The sequence below is a fragment of the Agrilus planipennis genome, unplaced genomic scaffold (genome assembly GCF_000699045.2).
Source record: "Agrilus planipennis isolate EAB-ADULT unplaced genomic scaffold, Apla_2.0 scaffold80, whole genome shotgun sequence".
Taxonomy (NCBI): domain Eukaryota; kingdom Metazoa; phylum Arthropoda; class Insecta; order Coleoptera; family Buprestidae; genus Agrilus; species Agrilus planipennis.
In genome coordinates, this window is record NW_020438873.1 from 632,930 (window position 1) to 659,474 (window position 26,545).

Genomic DNA, 26,545 nt, shown 5'->3' on the forward strand with positions numbered 1-26,545 from the left:
TATCTACAGGCAGGTTTCATTTTCTACAGTCTGTTTATGGAAAATATAAATGGTCATACATTGATAAATATGATCAATTATACCATTCTTAATTATCTCACAAAACAATTTTTAANAAAAAGAAAATGAATAGACTTACTGCTTTGTTTCCTGGTAGTTATGGGTAGGTAGGTATGTTTGAAAACTTCCAGTCTTATGAAAAGCGCTGTCACAGCCAACTACAATCAACTACTGATTTATAATCGAAAGTCGCGAAGTTCTGAAGGTATGCGATTTGCTTCTCGTTCGATGAGGTTGGATACACATATGTACTATATGTAGGTACTTCTTATATTACGGTTGATAAAAATAACTGGGAAAGCTTTTATCTTACTCCGTGCTTTCCCGAGCTATTTATACATATGATTGTTTATTTACACTCAACGAGCTATTATGCGATTTAATTGCTACTTCTGCCTTTATTAAAACAGGATCAGTTCTCTTTATTGTTGAAAATAAAAATTCTTTAGGTCCTATTTGATGATTTATTGAAGGATTTTCCTTAGTCGTTTTCTATCATTAAAATTAGCAGTGTGTAGGTAGTAACAAACGAGTACAGAAGAATTTGCTTTCAATTTTGCAAATAGTTATTTTAGGTAATGGAAAAATTATTGTGTAGAAAGACGAATCCATGAAGTAGGTTGTGTTTTTAAAGCTTAAAAATAAAACACAGTTTGATCGTTTCTTTTATTCTCGTTGGATGGACTTATTTTTTTTTAATAATTCATTAAAACATTAAATGCCCGAACTAATTCCAAATGAGATTAAGATTGAGATAGTATGGCTAAAATTTCATTTACGATGAAATGCCAATAGTGGAAAAAAGAACCTAAAGAAAAGAGACTAAAATTTGAGTAGTCTTGTTTTTAAAAAGGACCCTTTAACATGTCATCTTTCACAATTTTCAGTAATAAACTTTTACTGTACTTTTACAAGATATATTTCGATAATTTGAAAAATTAACTTTTCCACTTTGTTTTTCATAAACATTTTTGTACCTACTGTGCGGGTCTTTTTTTAAACAAAAAAGGAAAATATGTTGTCAGAGTTGAATATCGACTCTCATCCACCTCCACTCATTCTAGGATGTAGCTCAGTAAAGGTAGATAAATACTCAATTAGTCTGAGGAACTCAAAGTTGTGACGAAAAATAAATAAAAGATTTGTGAAAATAATCAATTGTTTCTTTATTCGTATATTTAAATATGAATTTTCACCATTAAATATCGAGACAATTCAAAGTTTTACTTATGAATAAAAAATTTAATACGCATACATCAGTTTCATTCACCCTCTATAGTGGAGAACTTTTTACTCACGAAGACAGTAAATAAGCAATTACTGCAGTAATATACTTTAATTATGTAACGTGTATAGTCGTAACTATATATGTATGTATGCATTGATTTTACCTTATTCATTTATTCAAGGAAGAAATAAAACTTAATTACTAATAAAAATTAGACACACATATATCTACAATGTATGTCTACTATTCATTGCTAGTAGATACTGGAATATTTGCCTATATCGGCAAACAAAAAGTAGTGCCTATTTTACTGCCACAAAATACAATTATTTATTTCAATGCAAGTAGTATAATTAAACCAAAGTGTTTTAATGATACAAACCTGTAAAAACTTGTGTAAAATAAGGTATAATTGTACTCGTTAATATTATTGATAAAACGAATGCTTAAGTATTTCTGTAATACGTAACTAATTAGGAAATTGTGGTTTTGAATGATTTCCGCAATATCGCAGAACGGGGCTAATATCGAAAATAAATAAAAAATTGCAATACAAACAGTTAAAATAAGCATTGACGCCGGAAACGTGTAATTGCAAGTTCTGGCCCATGTGCTGGCCCACTCTGAATATTATTAATTTAACCCGGATATGCAAAGTAAAATTTAAAACCGCAAACATTCAAACATAACACTCGATGCAAAATTGTGCGACATTATTATTTAATGATGCAAAAGTATCTGACAAATATTGGTGATAGCTTTCGCGGCCAGTAGGTGTATCAGGACAGGACTTTGTCCAAATGAAGAGCTTTTGCGATTATTTTCTCTATCAACATATGGTTTTTAATTTACGTATCTACCCATGAAAATTTCACTTCTTGGCCGAGAAGCGGTTAAAAGTATCATAAGATTCTTTACTTTTCCTGTCCAGGTGCGGAATATACTGATTTTGTCATGAAACTCAAAGCGTCTTCGGTAATATGGAAGTTAAAATTTGCAGCGATGTAGTCCACTACTGGTCCATACAAAAAGAAAATCTGCCACCAGTATTTCAAGGACCAAAGGTTTTACTTGGATCTTTTTTAAAATTTCAATTCAAGTTTTATTTTTTTATGTATGCACACAAACGGAGTAAGATTGTGTTCATACCAAAAAACGGAAAATTTTAAAACAACTAGCTTTTATCTTTTCATTGATTGTACTGAGAGTGATGGATTATAAAACGGAAGAGATTTTAGGGGATGACCATATTTGGGCTTAAAAAAAAGACGGGAAAACGCATGAGACCACATAGCTTTACCAATATTAATTGGGAAAACAACAGAAAAGAGATTCGTAGAGCTAGAAATGTTAAAAATACTTAAGGACGTAAGGATGAGATTTAGATATAGAAGAGTAATATATAGTTCATATAAAGAGCAATAGGAATGTTATAGAATTTGAGAAACATCTTAGAGAAGTAAATATTTGGAAGAGAGTTAGACAAGGATTTTAAGTACAAATTTTTCTATTTACCGACACAATAATTGTCTTAAATGCTGAAATTCTCTGACATACATAGGAGCTTGTCATAACTTTTAATTAAAATAGTGTCAATAGTTTATTTTTATATTTTATAGAGTTAAAAAACCCTTCCTGAACGCATAAATTGACCTTTTAGTCTTGCTTTTGTTCGTTGGGTTTTGGTTTTAGTCTTGGTCTTATCTTTCTGCCTTAGACTCGGTTTTGTTAGTATAAAGACAGCCTTAGTGTTGGTATTTTTGCACATGGCACAATACAAAGAGTGCAAGATCAAGACCGATTGTGTTCATCGCTAATGGTATGAAAATTAATAAAAATGAAGAAAAATATTGGCATGTAAGGGATGTAAAATAAGAGGATAGGGTCGAGTGGTTTTTAACAAAAAGAAGTCAATTATGTGCCCGATCGATCGAATTGAAGACGATCTGTAAAGATCTTATGATGATGATGAATCTTACTGTATATACCGTATAGGTATTCCATTATTTCTGCAAAAATAATTAAATAACTAACCACGGAATTTTCCATTTACTAATAAACTTAGGTAATGCTTGCAGAAAAGATTGCATTTCTTATTCATTCTGTCGTAACACCTCACAGATTTTGGAGTTAATTAAAATTGATCTGTTGTCAAGTTTGCCATTGGTGGACATATTTCAATTTTTTAACTGAAAAGCATATTGTACAATTATACTTAAGCTTTCGTTGGCTTTTCTCGATGAAACTTTTGTAAGACAACAAATATTTATTCGACTCGATAATTCGACTCATTATCAAAAGTACAAAATTGTAGTTTTGATAATGCCAGTCGAAACAATTGTTCAGGCAATAAATATTTCTTGAAGTATTCTTTCCGTATTTTCCTTATTATCGTAGTGTTTCCAAAGAAGTAAATAACTGATTTCGGGACACCGTGTATATTATGTACCAATGTCTTTCCACCAAAGAGAATACGGATTAGCTTTAACGTACTGTTATGATTATTTATAGGTAATTGATGGTAAATATGTTTAACTGGCGGCAAATCGCTAAGTTCAATCGCCGAAGTTGAATGAATCTAATAATAAATCAGTTAGTTACCTCTACTGGAAGGCTTGCATTTTCCAAATAAATTATGTCACCGTGATTTAATCTAAGAACTAAGTTGTTATGGTGAATGCACTGTAGAATAATCGCGCCATGTCACGAATAAGTCCTGACTTTACGAAAGATATACTATATAATACTACTACAGGGTGATTCATTAAAAACGGAAATTTTCAAACTCTAATTCTGTACATTGGATTCTTACATATAAATATTATTTTTATTTATGTTTGTACTAGGATTGCCATCTTTTAAATATGTTTATACAATCAGGAAATTTTTATTTACACATAAGTGGAAAACACCATATGAACGATGTTGTCAAGGATAAATAATATAACGTTTTTAATTGGGACTTTGTGAAGGCAAATATAATTTATTGATTGTTCTACTGAAAAGGGCATCTACTCTTGGATAAAATAATTTTTGAATTTGGAATTATAACTGCTATTCATAATTATACGATTAATACGTGAACATCGAATTAAATTTGTTATTAATTAATACGCTTCACAACTTTTTAACTTTATAAGAAAATTTATTAGAAGAAGAGAATATGAAAATGAAGAGTTAAAATATTAAAACAAGGATAATGCTTGTGAAGAAAGGACGAATGGTAAAAAATTGTCTCTTTGTAAATGCGCTTTTCACAAGGTTTTTCCGTATTCAATGAAGCTTTTAATTGTTGAAAAGTAGGTAAATTATGATAAAGGTGTTATCCTGTGCCAGCAACAGAGTTCCCAATTTTTTTACTGAATTTTATGAAAACGCGCTTTTTAATCATTGAAATTACTTCGGAAAGTCCGTGGTTAATATTTTGTACATAAACTTGAAGGTAAGATAACAAAAGTTCAAGATTCAAAGATTTTATTTGTTCGTATTTTCAAACTTCTTTAGTAATATACTTATGCTACTGGTACTTAATTTTAATAAGCTAATAAAAGTGTTTCTATTAAACTAATAAACGAACCCGCACTGTATCTATTTAATAAGGCTTAAATATGTACGAGATTATTTATCCGAAGGGTTTCTTTTAATCTTTTTATCTTTAAACTTGTTAGTTATAAGTATAATAAAAAAAAAATTATGATGAAGTCCGCTATTTTTACTGATGATTTGTTTTTTCATAATATCTAACAATTATTTATAATGCAAACGCACTGAAATTATTATTTCTTATCAGGAATATTAACAACAGGGCATTTACTATATCTTAAAAAAGTCTCACCCTGTATATTAAACTAAAATGGATATGTTCTATAGGCAACCCATTATCAGCTGGTATATGTGCAGTCGTCTACCTTGGGTCTATGTTTGAAATTTCCAACTTTACTTTCAAATAATAGAGGTCCCTCCAGGAGAAATATTTAGTCAATACAATAAATGTATTTACAGTCTTCTATTCTCTCTAGAAATTTGCTCAAGTTTAGTGGGGATAATTCATCCCATTGAAAAAAAATATTTTCGTTAGAATCGCGTACTTGAGGCAGTTTAAAATGGCTAATTCGTTGTTGTGACGCTCGAAAAAATTCATATAAAGTGCGTCAAATCATTCTCGTGATTTTTTAAATAATTCTCGTGTTCATTTGAAAAGGTAAGACAATTCATATGTTATCGTACGCATAAGGTATATTTCATGTATAAGAATTTAAGCTATAAAAGCTTTGAACGGGTTTATATTTTGTTGTTTCGCAAACAAAATAATTTGTGGAAAATTATGTTTTACGTGGTTGTAAACTTTTAATAGGATATCCTAAATATTTGATTGCTTTGGTGTCATTATCGAAGGAACCATGCCGGTTTATCTAATGATTAAAAACAAAATCCGCCAACCACGTTGTCTCTAGAAAGCGTCTTTTTGTTATAATATTTTTAATTTCGGTTTCGGTAAATATTTAAAGTAAACAATTTATTAATCATAATTAAATATTACTTTGCTATATAAGAAAAAAAAATCATTTTAATTTTGAGTAGAGTAGATAGGTAGGCAGGTTGAATTAGTTTTTTTTTTAATTTTCTAATCCAATAACACCAATTTTTTATACACATATGTTTACAGAAAGCTTGTTCATACAATTATTCTTATTTAGAAAAACAAAAATGCGAAACGTAACTCTTTTTTTTAATGATATTAAACTGGGGGCTTAGACCTTTTGCAGCCAAAAAACTGTATGGTTTGCTGCAATTGTACTACGTACTTTTTATGATTCCGAAACTTACAGAACAGCTACTTTCTTTCTACACCTCTTTTACAGGTAAGTAAACGTTTACAATGCAAACTGCCAGGTATCAGACCCGTTAGGTATTTATTTTATTATAGTCAAATATTCATTTAAAATTATTCCTACAAACAGGTAGAATGCAGAAGTCATGTTTCTCGTATACGGTAAACTTCGGCAAATGTGTACAATACAATCTGTACAATAAATAAAATTAAAGTGTTTGTCTGTAATTATAAATTTATGTATGTATATTGTATAGGTTCTTTTATCACAAACTGCTTGAACGTAAAAAATAAAGAGAGTTGTAGCATTTAAAAACAGTTTTCGTTAAAGCTAATCAATTTTTGGATAAAAATAGCTTTTGAATGCACATTTTATTTAAAAAATTATACTCTCGGTTAAATAATATAAACGGTTTTAAAATAAATAAATCGTAAGTAAGTTTCATTTTAATTATTTAGTTAAACTAAACTTAAACGGGGAATATTATATTATTCCTGCTTACAAAAAATTAAATGATAACAATACAATTTCAAATTTAAAGTATGTATACTCATTGCAATGATATTACCGACACCTCGGCTATCTTAAAAGTAAAGTTTGTTGTCCTTTTCATTCTGCAATAAAACATTTTGTAATGATTTCGTCTACACGTTTTACTTAAATCCTTTAATTTTTTTTGTTATTATACAGTTTTAAGTTTAATTGAAGGTCATGTAATGAGTTATTATACATTCTTTGATTGAGCCGTACAAAACAACAGATAAGTCTTAACTAAAATTGTAGACGTACTCATTAGTCAAGGTTCCATCCTTTGCTATCATACGCACTATGTACCAGCTGATAACTCGTCTACGATTTCGTATTCTAAAGAAACCGTAACGTCACAACAATTCTAAATTTGATTTATTAATTTTTAAATTAATTTTACTCACTAAGTACAGATTACCTCTTTATAGCTTAGTTGTAGAGTATTAGAGTGTAAAACCAGCGCCCGGGTTCAATTCCCGGCAAGGAAATGACAGCAACAACTATTTTTCCTCATTAATTTGAAGTTATTTGTAATGGGTAAAATTAATTCACTAATACATTGAATTAACGCTACAAAAATTCAAAGTATCTCAATTCTAAAGTACGTAAGCAATATCGAAATTTATAATTAACGTACACATAATATTATGATGTAAAATAATAATATTACTCATCCAAAAATGAAGTTATAAACGCTTTTATGATTTATTTCATTTAGGTTTATTTGAATTTCATTATTTTGCTTGTTATTATTGTTTTGTATTCCACATTTCAAACTTTTGGTTATCAGAAAGATAAAATGAATTCAGTTACAAGTATATATATATTTAACGTTTGCTTTTATTATAGATTAGCATTAAAGAGATCTTATTTTGTCAGCGCAACTCGTTTGATTTATATATCAACGCATACGGAATAGAAAATTTTTCATTCGTATAATTTATGTAAGTGCCTATTAGGTAAGCGAAACATATGTATCATTTTGAAGTTTAAAGAAATATTGCAGTTAGGTATGTTCTGCAATACTTTTTTTGTTGATTTATTTAGATTTACTTATTTCGAAATTTGTTTTTGTTCTTCATAAAATGGTGTAAAAAAGTACCTACTATGCATTTATGAAATTATATTTTGCACCCTTTTAATTTAATATTGCATACCTAATCACGTTTTTTTCAGTGTGATCAAATTTTGTATTTATCAATAAATAATCAATTGAAACGGTAGATATTGAGTTATTGCCTTTTTTCGAATTTGAAATTGGCGTTTCTACCATCGATTGAAGTATTGTTAGGTCACTTTTCTTTTTAATTCTTGTGTTGGAGGATATTTAAATTTCATTTATTTGTTTAGTTCTATAATTAAGGTCGTTTTAAAGGCTATTCTGTTGTTAACGGAATTCGCCTAACGTAAAAAAAATCTTCATCCATTGCCACATATTCAAAATTAGTTTATTTTCCCATTTGGATATCCAGCGTAAAACATATCGCATTAAATTAATTTTGCGTTTTTAATATGCAAACCGATTAGGAGTTTCAATTTCAATGTAAATATTAATCTGGGGGAATTACTTTCTGCATTGGCATTATTTTTTCTGTGTAAAGCATGCTTTATATTTGTGTTAAATAAAATATACTACGGCGAGTTAGTGTGTTTGTAGCTTTATATCCGTAGGTTTGTAGTGTAAAGGTTGATGATTTTACATTGAAAATTGAGCCTCGACCTTGCTTGTTGAAACGGCGGTTGAGGTAATATAACTTTTCCTTTTCTGTAAACAGTATTCAGAAGTTTCAATGTTATACAATTCTTAAAAAGGTTCTAATTACTTCTTCATCAAGTTCTGTATAACATACATATTGTTAAAAATGTAAAGCTTTCAATTTTTTTACTATCGTCTATTTAACATTTAAAAAAAGAACGAAGTATATATTTCATTAAGCGTTTTACATTCAAAAGCCTCTTCACGACACCTATCTATCCAATAGTAACCTTGAAAATCGCATATTTATCAAAAACTATAGTAAAACAAACAGTTCACTCTTGTTTTCCTGAAAATCTTAGGAAAACCTCAATTTTTCGTAATTTTATTATTATTAGGACAGAGACTACTACAAAAAGAATGAAAGTAAATAAAAATTGCATATTACTACGATTTTATTAAGACTGTAATGAATGATACCTATATCAGTGCAAATCAAACATTAGCATTTGGGAAAATATATGTACACATTTTGTCAAATATCCCATGTTCATGCTCCTTGTGGTGGTCTCTATAGTCACACTTTTAGTGCAAATTTTCGTAAATATTTATATGTTTAAGCTTTCTTACGTAAAAATGAGATTTCTTGTTTTCCATATAACTATTAGTTAAGCATTTCCCAAACATTATATGTTATTACCCGTACGACCTATTGGAGAAATTGATTTTATGCCTCTTTAAAATGTTCTCAAAGGAAACAGAGTAGATATAATAAAAATTGTCTTTATTTTATCCACCATTATCGGTTATATTTTATCTCAACTTTTTCGCGGCAATTTTTCTCGAAATCGAACGGAAGGTCATTCCTTATGTAATTCTTCATGCCCTTTCTGTTGAAGTAAGCTGTTTTTCTTTATTCATTCTCAAGATATGATCATTTCAAAAGTTTGCACACATTCTGTACTATTTTTCCGTGGTGCTGCCACAAGAGTTCGTATTGTAGATTAGTACTAATCATGCATGTAGACTTGAAGGTCTAGTGAGAGACATATTAGTGTCAGAAGCAGGAGTTAAGAGGAGTACAGGTAGACCTAGATTAGATTACTGTTCGCAAACAGTTAGGGATGTGGGATGTTTTAGTTTTAGGGAAATGTAAAGATTAGCTCAGGATATGAAGGAAGCAGGCGCGTGTCCAACCAGTCTTAGGACTGACGACCGTATGATGTTAACTAATGCCAATGGAATTTCTAGATTAAATAATAATTTTGGAGATAGTCGGTTGTGGCAGTCAAACACATGGGTGATTTCTCTGAAAAAGAAAAAGTAGCAAATGCTCTACAAAAACTACAAAATATTAAAATGCTTAAGATCTATTTTGGTTTAATTAATTATACACCGAATTGAATGGTTAAGGAGAAAATCTTGATTGACATTTTTGTATAGGAAAATGGAAACTAAATTTATTTGCTATTTTTTTTTTATTTATAACCCTTATGCTAAGAAACGCTTTTTTTAAATATTTTATTCAAATATTCGCAATTATTCGGTAGTCCAAAAAGTAATTTATAAATTTGATATTTGTAGCTATTCACGACGATGTACGAAATCTTCCCAGTATACACAATGTTATCACTACGTAAATAGTTTAATGTGACACGATTGCTCATTGATATCGTATTTTTTTGCAAATCTTTATCATTAAATTACTGATACGATTGCTTCTATATAATATATATCACAACAAAATATATATCACATATTTTAATTTTTTACATGTCTCTAAAAGCATCTTTGTGACACGGTATCAGAAGTTAATTATTTTGATATTTCGAAGCAAATGAATCTTGTAAAATTGTAGAAAACTGTACAAACACTTGTCATCCAACAAGAAACTATGTATACCTTCTTATCGTGTTTTGAAATTGCCTTTTTGATGTTTTGTCGCCATAAAATTACTTAAAGTATGATTGCAATATATTTTCTATACATATAATTTATCGAGAAATTTACATTTAAACGTTAGTTTTCCACTAGAAAACCTTGTTGAACATTTAATTCAATAAATAATACACTTTACAATACCAATAAGATAAGGCATGTTATCAAAAACAAGATCAAGTCCAATAAGGTCATTGTGGTGGTCATTACTAGTCCTTGTTTTGATCTTCATTTCGTCTTAAATCGTCGTGCTTCGGTCTCATTTGACAGATATAATAAAACGGATTTTTATATGTATAGGTGCAGAAAGATTCGTTTCGGCAACATAATTGCAAAAATCAAAAACAAAAATAACATAAAAAACAATACAGAAGTCCCAGCGAAATGCAACTTTTTCTACGCTCCCTATTACTTACGAAGTTCCAATATTGTGGTTATTATTTTTAATTTATTATTTAATATAGCCTATTTAGATAAATGACTGAATTTACCAGGAAATGAGTAATTTCTGTTGAAACCAGCACGAGCTGATTCGAAGCAGAAGCAAGCAAACATCTAAATTGAAGTAATAAACGGTTGCTTCGTTCGTGTTCAGTTTCCATCACGCAATTGGTAATCGATTTTGCTTTTAATAGAACGATACAAACGGAATTTATTATATAGAATATTTTATTAATCGTTAAACAAAATTGTCTGTCAAATTATGTACTTCTTTTATACCGCATTATACAATTTGCATGAATTTTATAATGGCGTGTTTGGTAATATCAGTTGATTAATAGCTCAATAAACGTGATTGATTTTTTGTGTTTTGTTGCCGCGTTTTGTGCTTATTAAGTGTAAACGTTTTGCCATGCTTAGAAATTAACATCTTCGGTGCGTTTTGTATTATCGTTAACAGCTGAATTCAACATTGAAGATTGCTAAGCATGGCGAAACATTTGCAGCTAAGCAAAAGAATATGTAACCAACTGTACACGCGAAAAATTATTCATAATAATGAAAAAGTTGAGTGGTAATCTTGGTATCAGGCAATCTATTGTTGTTCTGTCATTGCCTGAAGAGGTCAACTGTAGTTGACGACAGCTTGCACCAAATATTAACATAGAAAAAAATGTTGTATCCAGATTACCACTCAAGTTTTTCTTTATTTAATTTCCTGGGTAAGGTTTTTAAATTATTATTCACAAAAATTATTCATTAGAATACATACAGTCGAATTTAGACCTGGTCACTTTTTTCTCAATTGTTTTGTACCGTCAAAATTAGATACTTTTGTATGTAGATTCTAATTAAATGGAAAAAAGTATCCCTTTCTCCGTCAGTTACCTTTGGGCTATTTTGTTCCTATAGATTATGGTTGCAAGACAAATACATTTCTTAACCTTATAAAATCGTTTAATAAAGTCGGATGAAGTTTTACAAAACCCTAATTCTTAAATATTTAAATTGTTATACGAATATACATACATTTTTTACTCGTTTTGAACATTTTTAAAAGTTCCTTTTGATTTATTATCTGTATCGTAGCCAGGCCCATCTTTCCCACTGGGCATTCTGGGAAAGTGCCCAGGGCCCCGCAATCGACGAGGCCCCTTAGTTTCTGTCAGATCCATCCATCAACGGAAAACCAATATTTATTATCGATAAATATATTTATTTTGAAGAAATCAATCATTAATTACATAAAAAAAATTGAAAACACATTTCCAAATGTAATAGAAGGTGCATTGAGAATCTTTTTAAGTATGATGATAACTAACTGCATTGGGGAGCGCTCTTTCTCTAAATTGAAAAGAATAAAAAATTAATTAAGAAGTACAACGCTTCAAGAAAAATTGACCAGTATGTCGCTAATGCCCATGGAATGTGATGAGACGATTTTGCTTTTATCAAAAGTTTTTAATAAACATAGAATTTTAAACATTAACCTGTGAATGCTAAATGGAATTACTCTTCCGAATTATATTACAATTATTGTGATTATAAAGAAACAAATAATTTTTCAGTAAATTTAGAATTTTGTAAGACTGTAATGAATGATACCTATATCAGTGCAAATCAAACATTAGCATTTGGGAAAATATATGTACACATTTTGTCAAATATCCCATGTTCATGCTCCTTGTGGTGGTCTCTATAGTCACACTTTTAGTGCAAATTTTCGTAAATATTTATATGTTTANAAACATTAACCTGTGAATGCTAAATGGAATTACTCTTCCGAATTATATTACAATTATTGTGATTATAAAGAAACAAATAATTTTTCAGTAAATTTAGAATTTTGTTTAGATATCTACTCTTTTAAAATAGTCCTCTATCAAAGCCATAGCGGCCCCGTTATCCTTATGTGCCCAGGGCCTCCAATAGGTTAAAGACTGTCCCGATTTTACCTTTTATTTTTGTCTACCTGGAGTTGATATCTTTGAATGTTATTAAACCTTTTTTGTTACTTGTATACATGCTCGTTTCTTTCAAATACGTATATAATTATCTTTTCTTTTTCAGAAAGTATCTTCAAAATGAAGTCCATGTCGAATGGTCATTGTAAGTACCAATACTATTAACATGTTAAAGTATACTTAAATGTGTGTATATGTTTGTGTGGAATTAAGTGTGTGTGTAATTGTAATTTAACGAAATCAGCCTCTCAGATCAGAAAGCCGGTTAAAGTTGCAATTGGCTAGTTTTTTATACATATTTTTTTTAATTGAAAACGTGAATGCTTTGTTATAATACTGTATGGCAAAGAACGCTTACAGTGCTTATAATTTAACTGAGAATAATCGCTTATATTAGTTATTAAAAGTTATGATTATGACTTTATGACCTACCGCATATCTCACATGTTTTGCAGCGTAAGAAGTTAAACAAAAAGTGATTGTTTCACAATTCAAACACAGGCACAAAATAATCGTTGGTATTTGCTATACAAACGCAATTTTAGAATGAAATTACTATAATACCTCGCTTGTGACAAATATTTCAAAACGTAAAATCAAGAAACAAACGGGTTTACGTGAATGCGATGCAAAGAGACAAAAAACGCGGATTTTCACAGTGGCAAAAGAAGTAACATGCCTTACAGGTTTTTGCAAATTGATCCATTTAGATTTAGTTTAAACTTGCATGCTTATTAACGAAAATTCTTTTAAAATTAAAAACTGCAACTAACATTTCATTTTCTCCACGCTCTATTTCATTTACGCCCCAAAGTTGATGTTTAATTAATTTAATTATTAATCTATTAATTTTTTATTATTTCGGTAACTTTTCAAAAAACACTATTGTTTTTTTGAGTAGTTTCGTCTGTATTATGACATTTTCAAGAATCAAATTCATAAATTTTTAGCAAATACAACTGCTATGTAGAAGAAACGAACTGGGGGTGAATTCAGGTATAGGAACTGGTAATTCACGAGTGGATGGACAGTTGATGTTTAATAAACATGAAAAAAGTACCAGTAACCTTATATTTATTGCTAGGTACTCCAAACAACATGTATACTGTGTACAATACGGTTCCTATGTCTACATTCACCCCTAATTCGTTCCTTCTTACATAGCAGTTGTATTTGTTAAAAATTTATGTATTTGATTCTTGAAAATGTCCTAATAAATACGAAACTATTCGAACAAACAATAAATAGTGTTTTATTTTATTTTATATGTTAAACTGAATTTTTAAAAAGTTACCAAAATAATAAAAAATTAAGTTATAACGAAGCTTCACAAAGTATCAAAGATCTCTATCAATTATATTGAAATTTAAACTTTATATTAGGGGTCGTTCATAAAAGACGTTAGCAAATAAGGAGGAGGGAGGGGTATTGCTTAGTGTGATAAATTACAAGAGGGGAGGGAGGGAGGGTCTAAGGAAATGTAACGTTCGTGGCAGTTCTTAAAATCCCATTCACTATAACTTTTTTAAAACCCCTTTCTACATCGTCCAAATCTCTTTATTTTTCGTACTCCTAGTTATATACTCTGCCCCTTCATTTCAGTCTGGGTATAAACTATTTTATACGTAGAATTTACCACTGCTTCTTATTCCTCTCTATCCCACCCTTCTCTAATTTTGCTAACAATTCCCGCCTCTCCCCTCTCGATGTAAACTTAATGTTAATAATGCATAATTCCCTTGCCCATATATATGTATCTTGGTGTGTTTCTAGCCACCCCTAACTTCATTTTACAATATCTTACTTGCACCATACTCAAACTTCCCAGTTTGCTCCAACCCCATACTTCGATGTCATATAAAGTCAGTATTCATTAGAAATATGCGATGTTCCTCTCCCCCTATTCCTATTAGCTCCATTCATCACTCCCCATGTGGATTTGGCTGCTTTCTGAACTTCTCCTGCATGACAAAAGAACTGAAAGTGGCAGACAGAAACAAACAAATCGTCTGTGGTCACCTATCCTGTATCTTACTTACTTTATGCAAAACGTTTCACTTTGAATTTCGTGACGATTTTATATGACATATTACGTACCCTACATCCGATGCATAAAAGTTAGTTCATTTTAATAACATTCACATATTATAAATTATTTAGAAAATACGTTCAAGAACAAGTACCAATTTTTTTATCAAAAATAAGAATTCATTCATCGACAACGATTTCCATAATCGATCTATCTCACTTAATGTTAATGCAAATATGTATGCATGTATGTACACATGTATGTAAATGCTTTGGCTTAGCAGTTCTTCGAACTTAAGACGTAGGAGTATTTTGTATTCTAGCCTGTCATCATCCGCTAAAATGTAAAAAATAGTCGCGAACACGAATTTAGTTTTTATAAATTGCTTTTATAACTTACTAACTAATAATAGTTTTCGCTTGTGGTTTTGTTCACATATTAGATTTTAGCCTCTTTTAATAATAGCTACCTCAGTTCTGATACTCCTTTTTAAAATAAATTTTTAAGAAATTACAGTCGTACGTAAAGGGAACAAAAAAAATCTCAAATTAGAAAAGTTCGAGTTTTAAGATTCCTCAACAAAGTCTAACACTTCACGGACTTTTTCACTTTATTGAATGGTGATTTTGATGATGTATTATGTCGCTTTAGACTCCTTATTAATGTTATTATTTAAGTTAATAAAGTTCGTGTTGTTTTTTTCTAAAAACGTCAAAAAACGAAACGTTACCGGTACTTCATGTAGAATATCATACATGCGAGTCATAAGCTAATTAATTTGATTTACACAAACGTGACATGAGACCTGACGTAATATTGGGAGTAGGCGATAAACTTGTTAAACTTACGTACCTATCTATTAAGTAGGTACATGAAGTATTGTCCTTTTACACATCTATATATATATGTGCAGGTACATGTAAATTTTAGAATGTGAAATAAAATTATATGACTTTGACCTTAACATTGGTATTTTTCGTATATTAAATTGTTTAGATTTTTCGCGTCATTTAAATTTAAAAAGGTATTACCTGCATGTATATTATACAGTCGAAGTCAGTTATAACGAAAACGGGTTGTAACGAATGCTTGGTTTTAACAAACGAAATTTAAACAGCGTCACCTAGTCAATCATGAATGTGATTTCAAAATTCTTGTATTGTTCTGATGCCGAACTTTCTGTATTTCAAGCCTTTCGACAAACTGTTCGTATGGTTATACAGAGAAACGATCCTTTATTAAAAACCAGGTTCAAAACAAAATAACTGCTATTTTAAAATAAAAAATATAAATTATGCAAATTATGCTAATATGTAGGTACAAATAACATTTATATTTTAGATGGCGTTTAGTAGTTTTCTTCCATCATTTTCCAGACGTACAAAGTACATTTATATAAATATTTACTTGATTAGTTGTAATATGTGTTTTTATTGTTTATTACTTGATTTCTATGCACTGTGTGTATTCCTATATAAATGTATATTATTTCATAAAAGTTGGAGACTTTTTTAATTACCGAAGATATTAATGAAATTCGGTAATAACGAACATCCGACTATAGCGAACATAATTCTTAACCCCTTCTTGTTCGTTGTAGTCGAGTTTGACTGTTTTGTACTACATTAATTATTAATATTGCAAAAAAAAAGCTAATTGAAATGATTGCACGTATTAATGTATTAATTAGGGTAATTAAAAGTATCCAACTGCAACATATAAATATACTGTGTATATACAATTTTATTATTGGGGTTTCTGGTCGTTAAAAAACAAAACACGAACTATAAACTTCTGTTTCGTAATCACTCTAAAAATGAATACTTAATATTCGAACTTATGATGTATTGACTTTACTCACGCAGAAATTTCGTTTAAATACTGCTCCCTGTTCTGGAGAATGTCAGAATTGTTGTAATGTTATAATATTATAGTGGTAGTGTACCTACATAGGTAATATAAGCCAAGAATATATATTTCATATCAGAAAGTCTACTAAAATATGACAGATTTCTCTGTATCTATTGGAAGGCACAAAAGGATTCTTAGACATAAAAACGGGATTTTTCATATCTGTTTTTTATTTTATTTGAGACATCTCAATATATATTTCCAGAATAGTGCGTCGAATGATGCCTCCCCTTAATAGGAACAAAAAATACAAAAAAATGTACCGGACTGTATTTTTCGAAATTGACGATTTTCTGTTACCAAATAACTGATGACACTGTCAATGAGATAAAAATTTGGTGGTACCGATGAGTGCTGGGGTGAAACGCTTTTAAAGTTAAATATGGTTTATAGTCGGTTTAAAATTCAATAAATCGTTAAAAAATAGAAATTTGCTTTTAATTAAATTGCGAATATATATATATTATTCTACCGATATTGTCATTTAAGGTCAATTTATGAACTGGTACATTCTAAAATAGTATAGAAAATGCTTTTAGGAAAATTAAAAGTATCGATAACGCTAATCTTAACTTCCAGACAACGAATGTTTTCTTTTTATAATTATAGTAATTCTATTAAGAGAATAGAGTCTCCAATAAGTGTCTGTTTTATATTTCGTATTGAAACATTAAAATATTTAAAATATTTTATTTGGAAATTGGTTTTTTACATGTATACATTAAATATTTGTGTAATTTGAATAAATAATAATTCACGAAACCCAGTGCTTTTTTTATAATTTCGTGAATATTTTTTATCTCAAGGGCTATTGCTAACAAATGTTACGAAAAAAGTCAACTAAACTTATTTATAAAAACCCCAAAACACACACCTGCTCTTGGCATAGACGTTAATACTTATGTGCCAATTTCTCATTTAATGATTTCCTATTGTTCAATGTAACCAAAACTAGACCGTTTCAGAATTACTACGTTTTGCTTTAGCAAAAATATTACACATAAAATAATTTTTTACTTCTAAAGTTCTATGTAGTTATGTAAAACTGTACAATTCTGCCAGTGAATTCTGAAGAAGACTTACAGCGCGCATATAAAAAAGATTAAATTGTTATCCAATGTTCTGCTGTCTACTTTTGCATAAATCCATAAATGAATCGCACGTCATCCACGTTAACATTTCTTCATACTTTAGTTTTAATTGGAGTACACTAAATACAATTTGAAATATATTTAAATAGGTTAATTTTTTTTTTTAGAATCCATTTGAAGTAGAAACTTGAACTTGAAAGTTGGCATACAGTAAAAAATAAAAATATTTTAGATAGTTAGCATTTAAAAATATTTACATAAAAATTTTAATGCGATATATGTATAAATTTTTTATTTTCTGTGATATGTGCGTCAAAAATATGTTCCGGGTTTTACTTTTTGAACTACCAAAACTGAATTATTAAAAGAATTTTAGGGAAGATTTTAGAGTGTGTAAAAGTTTTGTTTCTTTGTAGTATGAAACACTTTTCGAGTCTTTAATTTTCCATGTAAATAAGGAGGTAAAAAATAATCTTTATGACTTTATGTCTATCTCAAAATGTAACATCAATTTTATATTATGATACGTGTATTCCAGCATCTGTTTTAAAGATTTTACTTACTAATCTCCAAACAGTTTTTGTAAATTAATGCTGGAAAAATAATAAAAAGTCTGACAAATTCATCACCAGAAGAAATAATATAATAACTATTGAATAACTTTTGTCCAATTTTCTTCCAAGATTGTATTTTATTTCTGTCCCTTTCGTCGATGATAAACATGTTTACAGTTAAACTTTACTTAAAAATATTTTTTTTAAAACAATAGGTGAAGTGTAACGTATTTCTTCTGTAAATAGTTTTTTATTTTTAAGTAGTTCATTGAAGTCTATATACAGATTTACGTAAATTGAAATGTTATTATTGTTTGCTAATTATGATATTCAATTTTTTTACTTTATTAAGGAGTTTGGGGAATTGAGGTAATAAAAAAAGCAATTTGGTATAAGTAATTGTACGAGACATTTGTAGTGTGATTTGGTGAAACGGTTAAAAATTTGAATGATTAAACATTGTTGTTTTTGATTGGATTTTTCTGTGTTGTGTCTGTTTTTTTTAACAGTTTCACGAAATTAAATTTTGTAGACGTGTTTCCTACAATTAATTATTTACTATTTTGTGCACAAAACTAATTTTCACACTATAACCCTCAAAACTTTTTAAGTAACAGCAATGTGATTTCTGATTAATACTTACTTATTACAGCACGTCGAGAGCATATTTAAAATGTAACAAAAAAACATTGAATTGCAAAAAGGAATGATTGAAGCTCTCAATTCTTCCTTTGTTAGACATATGAGTAAACAGTAATAATAAGAAACAGTGATAAAATGAATAAACTTATAGGTTTATCGTAAATTCTTTATAGACGAAGGGAGTTTTTAATACTTAATTGATACATGGGTTGCAGGAATCATCCAAAATTATCTCAGTAAGCAATCCTATCAATTAATTTTTTGTTTTCAGCGTCAACTGAAAAGCTGGACATGGTGGAAAATGAAATAAACTTGAATCTGGTATTCCATGACGAAGTTCACCATGGAAATTTACTGGAAGGGCTGAATAAGATGAGGAAAAATCGGCAGTTTTGTGATGTTATACTCCACGTATGTGTACTGACTGTGCAGAACAGGAAGTTTTACGTTTTAGTTCACCTACTCATTCCCACGAAAAACAGTATATAAAAACTATTTTGCTTTAGTTTTTTTAACATAGGGTTTTTTTAAAACATGAGTCGTTGAAATAAAAGTAAAATTTGTCTGTTAACGGTCAGGCATTTCTATGGAACTCGACCTCGTCATGTTTATTATTTTTTAAATGTAGTGAGTAGATTTCTTATAACTTTACTACTCATATGTGTGACTTTGGTTTTTAGTTGCATAATGCATACATTTTGCTACCTATCTAAAAAAACAAACGGCTGTTTTTAATAGTTTTTTTATTGCCTGTTCGTATTCCAAAAACATATTTTACAAACGCTAGCCAAATTTTTAAAAGCCACTCGTTTTTCTCTTGGAATCTAAATTTTTGAAAACGATCAGATCGATTAGGTAATTTTAACGTATTTAAATTAGGTTGAATCAAATTGTATAATATTTTGAAATTATATTTGTGACATTATCATCAGGACTTCTATGTGCATTCATTTGTTCTTTCATATTTATTTGGTTTCTTTTTGTATTTTGTGTCATGTTATACATCTTCAGAGGATGATAAAACAAGCGATTTCAAAGCCAAATAAAATGCCTTGGTGTTTAATTATACCTTACATTAATNCATTGGAGGATCGGATGGTACCCAATCTTTGAATTCCAATATATATATATATATATGTAATTGCTTTCGGGTCTGTTCTTTGGCGTCGCATTTTTTACATTCAATTAATTTTTAGCCATTGCATTGATCGATTTAGTATCTGTTAATGTTAAATATGATTAGAAATAAATAAGTTATTTGACTTTGAAGTCATCAATTTGTTCTGCCACCCTCTAGGATGGATTTTAAAATTGTTTTGATTCAACCTGACTTACAAAAATTTTGGTGAATTTGCTTGAATAAATTAACCGTCATGAGCAAAAAGGCAGTACGTTTTTTAAGCAAACGCTCCTAGGTAAACTAATTCTTTAGTTGTAAGGAACTGCTTTAATGTTTTCTGTGTTTACAGATTCTTAACTACAATAGGTCGAGGTAACCTGATTAATTTTATCTAAATTTCTAATTTTTCATTTTGGATTAAAGTGCAGAGCCGTAACTTCATCCGTCTTTTTTTTTGTTTTATTCAGGTGGGAAATATTGAGATTCACGCTCATCGTGCTGTACTGGCAAGTGCGTCTCCCTACCTGTTCGATTTGTTTACAAACGACCAGGAACAGAAACTACCCGTGGAAAATATTATCACGTATAAATTGAACGGTGGATTTGATAAACACGCTCTTCAATTGCTCGTTGAATACGCTTACACTTCCAAACTTGACGTTCCTTACCAAAAGGTACCTTAACCATATAAATTTCATAAAAATCAACAACCAATTAAGTACCTTATTGAATAAATTAGAATGTACTTTTGGAAATATTTATGAAAAACAATTTAATTCTCACAATCGAAAGTGCGTGTAAAGAATGAATATTAAAAATTTTACTTATTGAAGGTGAAAGCTGTATACCAAGCTGCTACTCATCTAAAAATCGAAAGAGTTGCCAGATTGTGTACTGAACATTTAATCAAACATTTATCGCCTGATAACTGCATTGAAATTCGGAATTTGCCCGGAATTGCCAAGAACGAAGAATTTTGTAAAAGGGTCGATGAATATATTGCTAAAGAGGTAAGAAAAATAATCTGTAACTTTTGTAATTCTTCAGTATAATCTCAATGTCGAAGGGGTCTCATGAATATTGTGTAGGTTTCTGTGACTGATACTGTAATGACTCATTTTGAAAGCAGACATACAGTTTTTCAATACTTGGATTCATTTTTTTTTTTTTCAGTATGAAACTATTAGTAAAAGTCCGGCCCTTCTTAATTTATTCTGCGCTCGAATTGAAGTGCTTAACCAGTCTCGGCAAGAAATGAGTTTGGTGGATCAAAATTCGGTGTGTCGTTTGGTATTGGACTGGATCAAAAGGCAAATGAATGAAGAGTCTCTATCGTTAGACGCATTATCAGAAAAAACACACATGCTTTACATTGCTATTGACAATTCTTTACAAGATTGTTCCGGTTTACCTTCAGGTAGGCAGTGTTGACATTATTATTATCAAAAATGTTTATAAATACGGTAGTATATACACGAGACTACATATGCTAGCCAGTTAATATGATAATAAACAATTGCTGCTTATTATCTTTATACATTTAATTATTGTTTTGTAAACTTATCTTTTTTAATGTTTTATCAATTTATCATGTTGTTTGAACCTCTTGATTAAACGCACTGACGTGAAAACAGAAACCCTTACGTGAATTGTTAAGAAAAATATATTTTAATAATTATAAAAACAATAGTACACCTTTCCCCGTTCACTTTAACCTTTCACGAAGGCAAACCGTCGAATAAAAAAATCTGCTCTGAATTGCGTTAATTTTTACGAATTCGTTTTAATGCTTCTGAAAATAATCTTAAAATGTCAAAGACTGTCTCTCTCATAGAGACGTAATAATGATAAAAAAAATATTCTTTAGCAGCATTTGTTAATCTTCGAAATTTTGATAGGGGATATAAGCGATACGGAAATAGTACAAGATTATAAGAAAATGTCTTCAAAAACTGGAAAGCCTAATTCCAAGAACAAACGTAAATTCCTCGGCCAACCAACAAAACCTCGCGTTTTAATCCATTCACGTGAAATTGGTGAAGAACCTGAAGTTGAAAGAGAACCTGACTGGAGTCTTATAGCTACCTCGAAACTTGCTGATCACAGTTTTCTTGCTTTGGTCACCTTAGCAGGGCAACTTGCTTCCTTATCCATACAATTGAGGTAAATGCCTATTTAAATAAAACTAGAGGTTTCCACGCTTATTCAATACTTTTCAGTAATGTGAACATTTTGAAGAAAAAAAACTTTCGCGCAATAATTTCGCAAAAACACATGTATTCGCATTATAGTGAAGCGCAAGTCGTGTGAGTGTGATTGCATGAACGAAAAATGTGAATTCTTCAATTTGATATATACATATAATCGTACATGTACTTGCGGCCTAAGTAAACCCTACTTCCGAAATAGAATTCGCTTTTAGATTTAATTTTAAATGTCCTTACTTTATGTTCGTTTGTTTTTCTTAGACTGAATACACCAACCACCCCGTCACCAATAACAACCCCCGACGTAAGTCGTTCGACGAGCGAAGAAAAGCCCGATCTATATTGTGCAATTGCAAATATGTCTTGCGCTCGTTGTTCCATGGGTTGTGGTAACCTTAATAACACACTGTTGGTTTGCGGTAAAATAAAAAATAATAAACTGTTTATAGATATTTAATTCGCTGCTTATTGTTTTAGGTGGGTATGATAGGGTTGAGTGTTTGAAAACAGTTGAACAATACATTCCTGAAATTAACAAGTGGAAAGAACTCCCCTCGATGAAGTACCCTAGGGGACGTGTCCAGATAGCAGTCCTTTCCAACAAAGTCTATGCCATTGGAGGCAGTAACGGTACAACTGAGCTGGATTCGGTTGAGATGCTGGATGTTAATGCTGGTATGTTTTAAACTCATGCTTCTTAGTCAAAAGCGAATTTTAAATTTAGATGTTTGTAGAAAAATGGGTATCATTGCCTAAATTACCATTGGCACGTAGTAATATGGGTGTATGTGACTTGAATGGTCTTATCTACTGTGTTGGAGGATGGAATGGACAAGTGGGAATAAAACAATGTGATACTTTTGATCCAGAGACTTGCACGTGGTCTACTATAGCTTCTCTGAATACAGGTAATTAATAGATAAAAATTCGTTTCGACTTGCAGCCCTCATATTTTTAAATTGCTGTTGGTTTAGGGAGATATCAAGCTGGTGTAACTGCTTTTAATGGTCTTGTTTACGCCATTGGAGGCTCTGATGCCTGGAACTGTTTGAATACTGTCGAGGTTTATAATCCAACTGATAACGTTTGGACTTTCTCTAAACATATAATAACAGCAAGAAGGGGTTGTGGAGTAGCAGTTTTCAACAACAAACTATATGTCATTGGAGGATCGGATGGTACCCAATCTTTGAATTCCACTGAAGTTTTTGATGAGGAAACTCAGAGCTGGATGGTGGGGCCAAGTATGACAACACCAAGGTCTAATGTGGAAGTTGCAGTCGTAGGTGATAGACTTTATGCTGTTGGTGGATTTTCCGGTAAGTTGCTTCTTATTTTTTGTTTTAACTGACTATAAATGTTCGAAAAGGAAATTAAGGGGTGTATCATTTTTAATAATTTTGTAATACATAATATTTTCTTAAAAGAGTTAACTAGTTGGAAAAGCGAAGCTGTTATATAAATAACATATAGGGCGAAGGATTTTACAAAAAAAATTAAAATTTATGATTTGAAATTGAATTATAATTTGAGGAGGTAATGTAAAAACCGAATAGTTTATTCATTTTCTCCTTTATATTACAAGTGTAAAGATCGTTATTTATTTTTTTATTTTATTTACTTAATCGGATGACGTTTTGTAATCATAAAAAAATAATTCAGTTTTCTCTGTTTTACATATCATTACGCATTTCGCTAAATGTATTGATCATTGACAGACCCGTTTGATTTTTTCTAAATCTTTGAATGATGCAAGAATATAAACAAGTAGCAATTTTTTAAAGAAATTAAAAGTATCTGTATACTACAAAATGATTACTTATGTTTTCTGTTTGATAGGTAAAAGCTTTTTAAATACAATTGAATATTTGGATTCCAATTCAAATGAGTGGACGACATTCGTCCCTAAGATTACATCGGAGCCCTACAAGAGGCACAGGCGTTCCAGTAGAAAAAGTGTATCAGATGAAGCAAAGACTAGCGAACTAAAATCACCACAGAAGTCTGCACTTGAAGAACAGGAATCCAAAAAGGAGAACAGAGCTTGTAACTTGTAATTTGGGAGGAATATCATTTATTTTAAGTAAAAATTTACTTAATAAAATAATGTAAGGCATATTTACTATTTCCCTTGCTGTTAACTACTTAAAATAAATATAAGCATCCCAGTTATTATCTATTGTTCTCCTGTCTGTAAGATGACTTTTTTGTTTTCCTAGGAGCGTAATTGAACTAGTTGTAGACGTTTTTATTTCTAATTACGTTTACCTTTTCTATAAATTTTAAGAGACTATAACATTCAATGATAAATTAATTAATTAATTATAAAGGGTGAGCGTTCCGAAATTTGTTTAGTTATTTAACTACTTATTTTAACTCGTTTAATCGAGATAAAGTAATTTTGCCATTGTGTAGAGTTTTTTAAATTTTAAATATTTATTTTATTTTTCTTAGGAAAAACATTATAAAACAGTTTTGTTGGATATTTCGTATTGGTATTTAGCAAAGTAAAATAAAATTGTGTTGTTTGTTTCTAATTTTAATTTATTTACGATTTCAGAAAGTGTTTCTTATTTTTAGTTAAAAAAGTAGACAGCTAAATGTCCAGCAATCCTGTTAATAGAAAATTGTAGCAAAGGCTAAAGGGCCGTAAGCATAATAAACCGGTCCTCGTGAAACATTTTACTTATATTTTTCGATAACTAGGTATAATATTAAAATCCTGAACGCCTGAAAATCGAGCTTGGCGTTTTCATCAGATTTACTCCAGACTAATTGTAATAGAAATTTAATTAAGAGGTACTGAAAAAACAATTTATTTTTCTTAACTGATAAAACTTGTTTCTTTTTTTTAATATAGCATATTCTACCTACTTATCTTGAAAGCATGAGAGGTACGTTGAAAGGGCCGAATGGTTCAATAGCCTTATCTCCCTAAGGGTTTTATTTATTTATAACTTGTTTAAAAGTACAATAGTTACTGATTGTATTGTCAAATTGATTATGTGCCTAACACGTTCTACATGCAAATCTCTATCTTAACAAGAAGTGCATTTACGTATTTAAAAGGAGAATTAGTAATTGCATTTTTGTATCTTATTTATAGCCGTTGAAAACGGTGAAACTTTTTAAAGCTGCTTTCAGGTTTATTGTAATAAAATGGACTGTATCAGTAATATATTTTGATAAGCACTTTATATTGTATATCTCTATCTGTAAATGGGTGATTTTTACTTGATATTCCCGGCGTCTAATACATATACTGGCAGTCAAAGAATCTACTACTGTGTATCAGTTATTATTTATATTTGATAGAGCAATATTTTATAAAAAACATTCTATAATAAGTTAATTGACTTTAAATATATATAATTACGAATTAGGATGTATAATCTATGGCTAATCGTAATAAAACATCAGTATTATAAAATGTTTTTAATTAACTAAACTGGTAGTAAATTGGAAAATAAATTGTAGGATTCAACCAGTAGGTATTCTTACAAAATAATGCCATATTACTGTCTTTAACAGTAAAGTAAAGGAAGAAGATCAATAGTCTAGTCTCCGCATCAAAATAAATAAAAATTATTTTAATTCATTCTTTCTACTATCACGAAGCGTTCGTAAAGTGAAAGGTAAGTACTAAGTAAGAATTACACTTTAAACCCCTGAAATATTTTCGATAATACTTTTTTTAATGGCTAGTTACTATTATTGTTGAAATAAATTTATAAATGAATTATGTGTTTTTAATTTAAAAATGCAATATAATCTGATAATTGGCAAAAATAAAGCAAACGAGAGCATATTTAGATCATTTATTGAATAATCTTTGATATTGGATGTGATTTATTGATGAATTAAACAAAAATTTTCTGCAGAAGTTCGATTTTAGTTCGTATACGTAGGTCGATATTAACCGTAAAAACGTAAAAAACACCATAAATAATAATTGTTTGGCAAAAATAAAGCAAGCGGGAGCTCTTTATATCATTTATTGTTTAATCTATATCATCAGTTATCATTTATCGATGAATTAAGCAAAAATATTTGGCCGAAGTTCGATTTCGGTTCCCAAAAACAATCGACAGGTAGCTATACATGGGTTATTTTTGGGAACCGAAATCGAACATTAGGACAAATTTTTTCTTAATTCGCCAGTAAATGATAACTGATATGGATAATTGATTAATAAATGATAAGAAGTAGCTGTGGCTTGCTTTATTTTTGTTCAAAAATGGCTATTTATGGTGTTTTTTACGTTTTTCCGTTCAAGGTAGCTCCACGTATATGAATGAAAATCG

General features: G+C 29.9%; 2 protein-coding genes across 7 annotated transcripts in view; one reads left to right on the plus strand and one right to left on the minus strand.

The window, feature by feature from the left end:
- LOC108734809 (tubulointerstitial nephritis antigen-like) overlaps nt 1-244 on the minus strand; it is a 61,082-nt gene extending 60,838 nt beyond the window's left edge. Inside the window, exon 1 of the mRNA XM_025979772.1 lies at nt 140-244. The gene's annotated coding sequence lies outside the window, so the exon portion shown is untranslated. The remainder of the gene's footprint in view (nt 1-139) is intronic.
- Nucleotides 1-25,438, plus strand: part of LOC108734760 (influenza virus NS1A-binding protein) — an 81,181-nt gene extending 55,743 nt beyond the window's left edge. The window contains exons 1-12 of one of the 6 annotated variants that reach the window (XM_025979734.1): nt 5,311-5,489; nt 12,794-12,832; nt 19,186-19,325; nt 20,502-20,708; nt 20,868-21,044; nt 21,208-21,451; nt 21,933-22,197; nt 22,503-22,660; nt 22,719-22,916; nt 22,976-23,149; nt 23,216-23,560; nt 24,081-25,438. In XM_025979734.1, the coding sequence (XP_025835519.1) occupies nt 12,808-12,832; nt 19,186-19,325; nt 20,502-20,708; nt 20,868-21,044; nt 21,208-21,451; nt 21,933-22,197; nt 22,503-22,660; nt 22,719-22,916; nt 22,976-23,149; nt 23,216-23,560; nt 24,081-24,298 (2,151 nt within the window). In that variant the 5' untranslated portion in view covers nt 5,311-5,489; nt 12,794-12,807 and the 3' untranslated portion in view covers nt 24,299-25,438. Of the gene's footprint in view, nt 1-5,310; nt 5,490-6,005; nt 6,151-7,528; nt 7,608-7,639; nt 7,659-12,793; nt 12,833-19,185; nt 19,326-20,501; nt 20,709-20,867; nt 21,045-21,207; nt 21,452-21,932; nt 22,198-22,502; nt 22,661-22,718; nt 22,917-22,975; nt 23,150-23,215; nt 23,561-24,080 lie in introns of those variants that run through there. The other 5 variants (XM_025979729.1, XM_025979742.1, XM_025979739.1 and 2 more) reach the window with 5 other exon arrangements.
- The last annotated feature ends 1,107 nt before the right edge of the window (nt 25,439-26,545 follow it).